Source organism: Alexandromys fortis, unplaced genomic scaffold, assembly GCF_014885135.2.
Source record: "Alexandromys fortis isolate MF-2015 unplaced genomic scaffold, M_Fortis_MF-2015_v1.1 scaffold_38, whole genome shotgun sequence".
Lineage (NCBI taxonomy): Eukaryota > Metazoa > Chordata > Mammalia > Rodentia > Cricetidae > Alexandromys > Alexandromys fortis.
This window is the reverse complement of record NW_026067916.1, coordinates 2,619,906-2,632,257: the sequence shown is the minus strand read 5'-3', so window position 1 is coordinate 2,632,257 and position 12,352 is coordinate 2,619,906. Positions and strand designations below refer to the sequence as shown.

The window sequence follows — 12,352 nt, the reverse complement described above, 5'->3', positions numbered from 1 at the left end:
AAAATATTCACCTCTATCCCCTCTGCAGGGTAAATTCGGGCCTAGGAAATCAACCTGGTATCCTATCGCCTAGCCAAGTGAGACCCACAGGCCCCAGGCTTTAGAAACAATTAGCATTTCCTTTGTTAGTCAACAATCACAGACCCTCAGTATTTCCTTATCAGCTAGGGCTGTTTCTGGACCAGTATTCCAGCAGACCTGACACCCTCCCCTCCCCCTTGCCCATTTGCTATATAAAAGCTTCTGAGAAATAATAAAGCACGGCTTGATCAGAAATCCTGTCTTGTTGTCGTTTTTTGTGTCTCTTGCCCTTTCATTCCTCTCCTCCAGATTTATCAGGGACCCCCGTTCATATCCTGCTGGCCGGGATATTCTTGCACCATGCTGACATCAGCTTGACTGGACCTGGAAGTGCCTAAAAGGCATGGCTCTGAGTAAGTATTTCTGAGAGTCTTTCTGGGACTGGGATGGGGAGGCCCACCCAAAACATAGGCAGCACCATCCTGCAGGTTTGCACCCAACACTAAGGGAAAAGGGAACAATAATGCCAGCAGCACTCACGGCTCTCTGGCTTCCAACTGCCACTTGTGTTGAGCTGTGAGCCAGAAAGGTGCACCCTTCCTCAAGCTGCTGTGTCCCTTCTCTTGCCATAGCAAAGAGTAAATTAACTAATGCATCGTTAAGGGGGATAATTATAACACTGGTTAACTAAACTTCAAAAATATCAACAAGGGCTAGCAACATAGGTAAAGTCCGTAGTCACCAAGCCTGGCTGATTTTAATCTTCAGGACCCACAGAGTGGAAGGAGTGAACCCTCTCCCACAGTTGTCCTCCACGTACACACCACGGCATATGTGCCCGACCCCACCTCCTCTGGGGCACACACACACAAATAAACAAACAAATACATTATATTATAAAATGTACATCAAGTCCTGGCCTGGGAAAGTGTGCCCACCTGAAATCCCCAGCATTTGGGAGCACAAGGCCAGAAGGATTACTGAAAGAAAGTTCAAGGGCACCTGGTCCACAGAGTAAGTTCCAGACTTTCCCCTCAGAGCTCAGAGAAAGTCACAGAAAGGAGGCGGAGAGACTTTAAGAGCCAGAGGAGATGGGAGTCAGCAGGAGGATGAGGCCTCCGAGTCAACTGTCAAGGCTCAGATGACTCACACAGACTGAAACAGGCACAGGCTGACTCGGCTCTGCACCAAGTCCTCTACATATTCTGTATAGATTTCAGTTTACTATTTCTATGAACTCCCCAATGTGTGATTCTTGTGCTTCTCTTGGGCTCTTTTCCTTCTGTTAGTGTGCCTTGTTCAACTTCGATGTGGTGGATTTTGTTTTGTATTTGTATATTTTATTGAGTTATATTTTGTTTTTATATCTTAAAAGAAGACTGTTGCGAATGCACCGCCAAATTGGAAGACTAAACAGTGTCCTCCAAGAAAATATATGTTTACATTCTAACCATGCCTAAATTTAGAAAGGGACATTATATGACTACATGGTCTTGGGGATTGGGAAGATGGCTCATTGTTTAAATGCCTGGTATACAAGCATGAGGATTTTAGTTTGGATCCTCAGCGCCAATGGAAAAGCTGGGAACAGAGGCACACAACTGTAATGCCAGAGTTGGTAATACAAAAACAGTTGATCCCATGAGCTTACTGGCAAGCTACTCTAGCCTAAACGGAAGGCTCCAGGTTCAGTGAGAGACCCTGTCTTCAAATTAAGAAGAGCAACAATGGAGAAAAATATCTGATATTGCCCTCTAACCTACATATACATATGCAGCGGAAGTCATCCATGGATACATATATATACACATATACATATATGTATACACACACAAAGAAGAAGAGTGAAACAAAAACCAGTCATCAAAGAGCCATCAGGATAAAGTGAAGTCACTAAGAAGGACACTCATCCCATAGGATCGATGTCCCGACTCAGAAGGAACACCGGCAGAGGCAGACAAGCATACTAAGCAGACTGTGGAGATTAAAGCAGACTGTTTCCAGTGTGATGAATGCACAAGAGAGAAACCACAAGATCACCAACCCTCCAAGGCTAGAGAGAGGAATGGAGCACACTCCCCTCAGAAGACCTGGAAGGAGGAAACTGCCGTCCCTTGACCTTTTACGTCCCGCTCTACAACTGGAATAAAGACCCAACAAAAGTCTCATGTTTAAGCCACCAAATGGGTGCTTCTCTGTTTTGCCAGCCGTGGCCAGCAACCACAATCAGGCTGGTGGTAAAGTCTAAACATGAAACCCATATATCAGCACAATGACCATGTGTGTGAAATCCTCACAGATGGAGAATCACGGGAATCTCAAAGTTCAAGCAGCTTTTCTGGAAGATGATGAAAAACTGAGAAGGCTAAACAAAAAGGTTCCAAGGTAGAGCCAGGGCTACTGACCTTTAGGAGAGAATGTGGAAGAGTGCAGAAACAAGCTCCCAAGGTTTAAAAGGCTCCTTTAATTGTGTGCCATTCTAGGAACGCACCAAAAGAACTCAACTCTTAAATTCTCCTGTAGGACAAGTGCATAGCTGTAGTCTTATCCAGACCTTGTTACATAAAAGGAAAGGAGCCAGGCAGCCTATCACTTCTTAAATTTGGTGAGGGAGCAACAGCTTTCATCTCCTGCTGGAGGAAATTAAATTCTACCTGTGACCAGTAGTCTCGAGACTTCTCAAGAACACTGATAAGATCATTTAAAAACTGCTGGAACAGAAGCTATCAACTGTTCAGAATCATCCTTCTCAAAAAGTAAAGGAACTGGTGATGTCTTTTTTATATTCAGGAACAATCAATGGGAAAATGTTCAATAATCGCTAGGATTTTGAAATAAATCGGCATGTTAAACATTTAGTAGTTGTTCACCTGCACATTAGCTGAAGGCATCTTTTGTGGGCAGGCTGTTCTGAGAGCTTGCTTCCATACCATCAAATAGTATGTTTGCTTTTGTCTGAATCACAATTGAAACAAGTCAGGCATATGTGAGTACCATCTGGATTATTCAACAAGGACCGAATCTTTCCAAGGCTTTACAGCTTGTATAATAAGAAGGAATGGTGTCGTGATTAGGAAAAACAAAATGTCTTACAGCCAAGAAGACATGAGCTCAACATGTGTTGCTACTAACAACATGTGTGAGCACAAAAAGTTGATGAAAGTCCATGCAGCAAGACTGCTGACAAGTGAGATGGGGATGCTTGTGATGCAGGTATCATCTGTAGATCATTGCAAGAGGTAAATAAGATAAAAATAAGTAGTGTGGTGTATACCAAATAATTGCTTCATAATGGCTAGTTAGCATCCCATCATTGGTCTTAAATGTAAAATAGTTTTATATGATGCCTACTACTAATTTTCTTTAGGAAAGAATAAAAAGCTTGGGATGCAACCTTGAAGTGATATCTTGTCTGTACTTCAACAAATAAAGCTTGTCTGAAGACCAGAAGGCAGACAGGCAGGAAGAGACATGGCTGGGCGGAGAGAGGAATATAAGGAGGGAGGAGACAGGAGCTCAGCCCTTTTTCATCGGAGTAATTAGCAAGGTAACAGTGGGCTGTGCCTTGCTCCTGTCTCTTTCTGATCTTTCAGCATTTACCCCAATATCTGGCTCCAGGTTGTGATTGCTAAGGCCAATCAGAACTCATGTAACACAACCTCTGCAAAAACTAGCTTCGCTGTACAAAGCATTACTCTAACCTTCCATGCTTCAGGCTGCCTGGTTAAGTCATTAATAGTATAGTTCTCTGGCTCTACTTTTTTCCATGCCCTATCATGTGACTCCATATTGAAAAAAATAAACCCTTTAATAGCACTCACAGTTAGCACAATTACTACCCTTAACAGTATATTTCTGCATTTCTTAGCACATAATCTTCATAAGAAATACTTAATCCTCTTTATTTAAAAACCCTGAAGAAAAATGAATACACACACTCTTACCCAAATTAGATCTAAATTTTCCATTACATGTTCTGTTTCAATTTCTGTCATAGATTTTATAAAGACATTACAACAGAGACGGTTTCAAAATTATTTTTAGTATCATTTGGTAAGGTTATTAAGGTGAAACAAGGTTTTTGCCTTGGGTTACTCCTAAAACAGAAGCTTCCTATAAGCTTCTTGTCACTGAATACAGTCTCTTCCTAACATTCAGAGATGGGAAAGTGTGGGAGAAGGGATCCTCAGAAATATGTCTGGGAAGGCTTTTTAAAAATCCAAATCTGGAAAAACCTGTGCTCCAGCAAACTGAAAAATCTAAAAGAAAAGAATAGTTTTCTTAATATACAACCACCTACAAAACTTAAATCAAGGTCAAATAAGCAATTTAAACAGATCTAAAACCCCTAGTGAAATAGAAGCAGCCAATAAAATTCTCCCAAACAAAAAGAGTCCAGGGCCAGATGGTTTTGGCATAGATTTCTACCAGACTTTTCAAAGAGATATTGCCAATATTACTCAAATTATTCCACAATATAGAAACAGAAGGAACACTGCCCAGTTCACTGTAGGAGGCCAATTCCTCTGCTATTCAAACCACATAAAGACCCCCCCAAAAAAGCTGTATGTAGAAGATTCAAAATAGATGTGTATTTATCACCCTGCACAAAACTCAACTCCAAATGGATCAAAGAACTCAATATAAAACTAGATACAATGAACTACAGAGAGGAGAAAGTAAGGAATATCTTTGAACTCATTAGCAAAGGAAAAGACTTCTGAACAGAAACTATTAACACAGGCACTAAGATCAACAACTGATAAATAGGACATCAAGAAACTGACATGGCAAAACCATCCCTCAGACAGAACAGCAGCCTACAGAATGGGAAAAGATATTTACCAACCACACATCCAATAGAAGGCTGTCTTAGTCAGGGTTTCTATTGCTGCAGGGAAACACCATGTCCAAAAAGCAAGTTGGGGAGGAAAGGGTTTACTCAGCCTATACTTCCACAGTGCTGTTCATCACTGAAGGAAGTCAGGACAAGAACTCAAAGAGGGCAGGATCCTGAAGGCAGGAGCAGATGCCAAAGCCGTGGAGGATGGCTTACTGACATGCTTCCCCTGGTCTGCTCAGCCAGCTTTCTTACAGAACCCAGGACCACCAGCCCACAATGGAATAGGCCCTTCTCCGGCGATCACTAATTAGAAAATGTCCTACAGCTAGATCTCAGAGAGGCATTTCCTCAACTGAGGCTCCTTTTCTGACGACTCTAGCTTCTGACAGGTTGACACACAAATCCAACAAATACAAGGGCTAATATCAAAAATACAGTAAAAAAAAAGTAGATATCAAGAAAGCAACACAATAAAAAATGGGGTACAGATCTAAATGGAGAATTCTCAAAGGGGAAACTCAAATGGCTGAGAAACACTTAAAGAAATGTTCAACATCCTTAGCCATCAGGAAAATGAAAATTAAAAATAGTTTCAGATTTCATCTTATGCCCACGAAAATTGGTAGAAAAACGTAACATGGGTGACAGCTCAATAATATAGCAAGGATGTGGAGTAAAGGAAACACTCTTCCACTGCTGGTAGGAGTTCAAACTTGTACAGTCATATGGAACTCAGAAGAGCAGTTCCTCAGCGAGATGGGACTTGAATTACCTCAATATCCAGCTACATAACTCTTGGGCATATACCCTAAGGACACTTCATCCTACCAAAGATACACTTGGTAAACCATATTCCTTTCTGCTCTATTCATAGTACTCAGAAATTGGAAACAACCTAAATGCCCCTCAACAGAGGAATGGATAGAAAAAATGGTACATTTATACAATATAGTAATACTAAGCCATTATTTTAAATGATATTTGCTGGTAAATGGTTGGAACTAGAAAAAAAATCACCCTATGTGAGGCAACACAGCCTCAGAAAAACAAATATGATATATATTCACTTGTATATGAGTATTAATTATTAAATCAAAGATATGCAAGCTAAATCCATAGAACCACAGAGGTTAGGTATAGAGTAAGGGACTAGTAGGAATAAATAGATCTTATTAGGAAAGGGAAATAAAATTGATAGTTATGGATAGATGGGCAGGCTGAACAGGAGAATAAAGCAGGGAAGGGGAGGGATGCAGTGATATTTTATTTGTATTTTAATAAAGAAAGCTTGCCTGACGGTCACATTGCAAAACCAAGCCACTAGAGGCCAGGGAATGGTGGCACACACCTATAATCCCAGGACTCGGGAGATAGAGACAGAGGAATCTCTGTGAGTTCAAGACTACCCTGGGCTACACAAGATGATACAAAAACAGATCCAGGTGGTGGTGGCTCACACCTTTAATGCCAGGATTTGGGAGTCACACACCTTTATAATCCTAGCACTAGGGAGGTAGAGATAGGAGTGATATGGTTGGGTGGAGAGAAGAACATAAAGGGGAAGAGACAGGAACTCACTGGAGTGTGGGTTCTGAGGTTTGGTGAGTACAGTCTCGGCAGTCTGGAAATCACCCCTTCAGTCTGAACATTTGATAGAGGTAAAAGATCTCTCTAGCGGCTTACTACTCCGATTCTCTGATCTTCAGCTTTAACCCCTAACTCTGTCTGTGGGTTTTGATTAGCTAAGACCAACTAGGGAGAGACAGGTACAGCTAAGGGCCATGTGAGGGGTGGTATGGAAACCAAATACAGCAGAAGCTTTTCTAAAACACATCCCTTGTCATAGTGAGGGTTTCCACTCCTGGGAAGAGACACGATGGTGGCACTCTACAAAGGAAAACATGGAATTGGGGCTGCCTTACAGCTCAGAGGCTTAGTCCATAGTCATGATGGTGGGAAGCATGCAGGGACGCACCGTGCTGGGGAGGTTACTGGGAGTCCTACATCCAGATCCACAGGCAGCAGAAAGAGACTGAGACACACTTCCTCCATCAACACCACACCCACTTCAACAAAACCACACCTCCTACCTAACAGTGCCTCTCCCTATCAGCCTATGGGGAACGTTTTCTTTTAAACCACCACATACATAGATGAAAGCAATCAAATTAAATCACCAAGCAATGGGCGAGACGTAGCCCCTACTAGCTATCTGGGAATGGATTATATCTAATGGAGTTGTTGGAAAAAGGGGTCCCATCAGAATCCCCAAACAACCCAGGCTGTTGCTAAAATTATAGGTTGCTCTCCACAAACTGACAGCACAGTCCCATTCCTGAAACAACACTTACACAACTCATTGAACATAGAGCAGTCGAGCTGGGGCCCACCTAGGGCCTTCATGACCGCAGCCCAGCATCTTGATTATAAGAAGGTACTCCACACACTACCACTGAAGACATGTAAACACCGTCTCAGCTACAAATCTTCCATCTACTAGATGGCCTGTCTACAAGATCTGCTACTGCAATTGTGGCCCAAAGCTTGTAGGAATAACAAATCAATATCTAATTTTACTGAGGCCCCATCCCCACGAGCTGCAACCCACACCTTACACTGCTTTGGGTGACCAAGAACCAGAGACTAGATAGCCTAAGCACCTATGGTAAAACCATATCTTTAAAAAAAAAAAAAAACACAACAATAAAAAAAATGACTCCGAATGGCATTCTGCTATCCCCATAGACCAGTGCCTGGCTCAGCCTTCACCAGAGAACCAGAGAAGTTTCTTCCTACAACAGATGAGAACAAATATACGGATATTTTGCAGAAAGCGAGAGACCTTGGAACATGCTAACCCAAAACAGATGTCTCCGTCATATCCCTCTTCTCAGAAAACCCCAGAGAAGTGTTGGCAGGAAAAGTGCAGGATCCAGAGATGATGGAAGACAGCAGGAAAACCAGGCCCTCAAAGTCAACAAGATGGACACACATCTAAGCTCAGCATGCACAGGGCCTGAACAGGTCTGCACCAGATGGGGTCCGAGAGCTGAGAGGAGAAGCGGACACACGCCCGCATCCCTAACCCAGAAGATTATTTATAACCACTTGTGAATGAAGATTTAGGTTTCTCCACGGGAATCTCATTAGGGAGAGAAATCACTCTTAAGGGTAGGCCTCATGCTCCACATCAGGTAGACAACAGAGAAGGTAACTTAAGGCCATCGTTCTTCCTCTCTCTCTCTCTCTCTCTCTCTCTCTCTCTCTCTCTCTCTCTCTTCCCCCTGCTCTCCTTTCCTCCTTTCTATTTAATTTTATCTTTTTACATTTTCTCTACCTTTTTGCCCTACAGGTCCTTACGCATATATTATGGTTTCTGATTTGTAGCTTTTATTGGACTCCTTGGTATGCTATTGAGTGGGTCTGTGTCTATGTTTCCTGTGCCTTTTCTTAGGGTCTTCTCCTTCGGTTTGTTTTGTCCTATTCAGGTGTGGTGGTCTGGGTTTTTTGTTTTGTTTTGTTTTTCATTGTCATTGTTGCTGTTGATTTTTTGAGGGGAGATGTATGTTTTATTTTATTATTATCTTCTAGAAGCCTGTTCGTTTTCTGGTGAGAAACAGAAATGGAGTAGATCCAACTAGAAGGGAAGGTGGGGAGGACATGGGTGGAACAAAGGGAGGGGAAGGAGTAATCCGGTTATATTATAGGAAAAACTTTTCAATAAAATAAAACAAAAAATTCTGATGTAAAATCACTTTGAAATTTGAGAAAATCAAAGTATCATTATTCAGTCACTAATATTTGTGTGGAAAATTCACCCGAATTGAAACATTCTCTTGTGGATGAAGAGGCAGGCTCACGAGATTCGGGGACTAAAACTGCTTCACAAGGCTCCTCCGCAGAGTAATGAAAGCAGTAAACAGTCGTAGGGCAGAGGAAGCTGAGCTGTCCAGCTGACTGCCAGTCTGCCTGAGATCTCCAGACAGGCATCTTTCAGGAAACTCCGAGGCTGAGAGAGGGAGGGCCTTATGGCGATGTAGCTGCCTTTGAGGCACCCTTGCTCCTAAACAAAAACAAATATCTATTGCCCAAACTCCTGCAAGTTGTCCTAATAAAGTTACTGGCACTCCCCACCCCCATCCCCTGCCCAGCCACGCACACACACGTACATACACACATACACATACACAAACACACACACACACACACACACGAACACCATCTGTCATTTAATCTTAAGAAAGTAATAGAGGAGAAGAACTATGGGAAAGAGGAAAAGGTGCTTCTATATGTGGAACTTATTGGCCAAGGGGATCACAAAAAATCCCCCAAACAACCCAGGCTGATGCTAAGACAATGGATTGCTCTCTGCACACTGACAGTGAAGTCTCACTGCTGCCTACAACATCCATACAACTCACTGAATACAGAGAAGTCCAGCTGCTACCTACTGGGAGCCTTCACCCCTACATTCTAGGGTCTTTGCTGCAAGAAGACACTCTGAAGGTTCACAAAAGAAAAGCATGAACACCAAGCCTGACCTAAAACCTTTGGCCTACAATGTGACCAGATACACTGGGGCAACAGTAGCCCCGAACCTTTAGGAGTAGCAATCAATGTCTGGTTTGACTAAGGCCTACTGCATTAGACAATCCCTGACACTGTCGGGGGATCAAGAAGCAGAGACTAGAGCGCACAGAGACCTAGGGTGAAACAAAACACTACTGATCTAAAAAAAAAAAAAAAAAAAAAACAACAACAACTCAATAAAATAACTCCTAAGGCTATTCTGCTATACTCATACATCAGCGTCTCATTCGGGCATCATCAGAGAGGCTTCCTCTGACAGCAGACAGGAAAAGGTGCAGAAACCCACAGACAGACATTATTGGAGACAGAATCTAAATGGGATGTCTCCATTAAATCCCTCCCCTCAGAGCTCAGGGAATCCTGGGCAAGAGAAGGCAAAGAGTTAGAAAAAAGTGTTAAGGCCAGAGGGAACGGAGGCCAGCTGCAGAACAGACCTGCTGAATCAACTAAGCAAAGCACACATGAGCTCACAGAGACAGGAGCAGCAGCAGGCACAGGGCCTACAGAGGTCTGCACCAGGCTACCTGGGCATATATTACAGAGTTTAACTCAGTGTTCTGGGGGCCCTTTGAGTGTATATAGCACATATTGTATGAGAAAATAATCTATTTTCAATAAATGGGGAAAATGAAAAAAATAATAAATGGTAAACCACCATGAGAAATTATTTGCCTCATTCACCTGGAAAATAATCCTCATTTGAAGATTCTAGCTCCATTGAGAAAAAGTAAGCTACGTTAAGATACCACTTCCATTAGCTTTCAGGCTTGTTTAAAGCAAGGTCACAAAGGTCAGGAAACCAAACAGAAGGAAAATCTACCCTGTAGTAAATTTGAATTTTTTAACTATGCTGCTATTTACTATTAAGAGAAGAGATACCCTGCACATATGACTTGTTCTTTAAAACATTTAACTTACTTGCTTTTCCCTTTGTAGACTGTTGCATAAGATCCTTCTCCTAGTTTCTCCAGTTTTTCATAGGAGTCAGCTTTTCCAAACTTGGGACTTGTTGGCTAAACACGGAACAGCGGGAAAACAAAACACTGTTTCAGTACCAATTTGTTGACAATGAGTAAGCAACATTTTCTGATATCAGAATATTTTTAAAACAAGGCAATGAACAATCATTGTACAAATTCAGAATATACAAACACACGGAGAATTATATTTGCCCATAGTCTAACCAAGGTGGCACTGTAAATATTTTGGTATAGCATCACCCAAGGCTATCTTGCTGGAAATCGTTTGTTTATAGAGATGTCGTGACATTCAATGTACATGCTTCATGACCTGTGTTCTCACGTTCAATGTGTGATGAACATTTTCCACATTGGGCATAATATTCTAAATTATAGATTAATAAACTAGTCTATGCAGATCAAACATACTCTATCCCATATTTTATACATCCCATTGATGTACAATAATTATTACTTTGTTTCAGCAGTAGGGGAGGGACCAAAAAGAATTTTGTGATACATGAAAGTTGTACAAAAATCACAATTGACTACGCACAAATTTCTACTATGATGGTCATCTTATCTATGACTTTCTAGTTATAATGAGACTGTAGTTACTACATGTATTATACAGCTGCTGATGCTGGGAATACTGTGTTACTCTACAGCAAACCATGACTGTATAACACTTAGTCAGAAAGTACTCCTCCAATGTATTTCATCAGTAAATCACATAGATAACGTCAACTATTTAGAGATAACTGATCATTCTAACCTTGCATTCTCACAGGTCATAAAATTGTTAAGGACTGACCAATGAAATCGAGGGCTGTCTGCACCGCAAAGGGGACGAGCATCAGAGTGGCGAGACGGCCGACAGGATGGGAGAAAGCTTTGCAACTGGATATGTGGTAGGGGATTAACACAGGCAATAAAGAAGGTCCCAAAGAATTAAACATGAAAACCCATCTAATCAATAAGTAGGTGAATAAATAGAACTGTTCTCAAAGGTAGAACTTCAGACAGCCAGTATGTGGAAACTGTTCAACACCCTCAGCCATCAAGAAAATGCAAATTAAACAACACTGTGATGCCATCTCACCCATAAGACCGGCTGTCACCAGGAAAACAACATGACAAAGATGCTAGGGCATCACATGCCTTGGATGCAAAATAAGGAGCTTGAGCCCGTTCCCTGCTGGCTAGCTTTCAGGGGTGCTGGATAGTCCTGTGGTCTGTTGAGGGAGTAAAAGCATTAGTGGTCTTACCCAGCTGTGGACGCTACGAACCATGAAACCAGCCTGTCAGTCAAGATGTGCCCATTGGCACAACAGTGGTCAGCTCTTCTGGGGGATAAACAACTGCTTCTGACTAGATTGGATGTGTGCTCACAAGAGAAAATCCAGGCCTAATGCTATACATCTGATCAAAACCCCATGACTGGAGAAGACTTTTCTCCCCGGGAGGGGCGATACCTACTGCTACATTGCTCAGATGGCACAGATTCAAACCACCTTCTAGATATCTATACGTATACCCACATGCAAAGGCCACTCTCACCCTTAGTCAGAGAAGCTTTTCTCTGTAGTGGGTGGAGGTGAATGCAGAGACCCCTGGCTCCACAAGACACTAAGAATATTGGCTGATTAAAGACAGTTACAGCACCCTTTTAAGGTTCAAAAAATATTTTGGAAGTGGGAGCTGATCTGAAAGCTAAGGAAAGGATTGCAAACTGAGGTCTTCTGAGCATGGCAAGGCCATGGCAATCACGAACTCACAGTGCCTGTACCTGCTGTATTGGTGTTTACAAGCCAGGCCCAGCCAACAGTCCGTGAGTAGAGAATGTGCTCACCGCCTCCTGCACTTAGTGGTGAACGACTGTCAGTAAAGAGGTTGTGGGAGAAGGAGAGGCATAGTAGCCAGGTGTACCCACTGATGA

The 12,352-nt window shown here is 42.3% G+C and overlaps 1 protein-coding gene across 11 annotated transcripts in view; it reads right to left on the bottom strand.

Moving 5' to 3' along the window:
• Positions 1-12,352, bottom strand: part of Cdk14 (cyclin dependent kinase 14) — a 575,534-nt gene that overhangs the window by 423,627 nt on the left and 139,555 nt on the right. For all 11 annotated transcript variants that reach the window (XR_007591247.1, XM_050139706.1, XM_050139705.1 and 8 more), the window contains one exon: positions 10,373-10,467. Coding sequence is in view for 10 of the 11 variants with exons in the window: in XM_050139706.1 (XP_049995663.1) it covers positions 10,373-10,467 (95 nt within the window). In the remaining variant the exon portion in view is untranslated. The remainder of the gene's footprint in view (positions 1-10,372; positions 10,468-12,352) is intronic.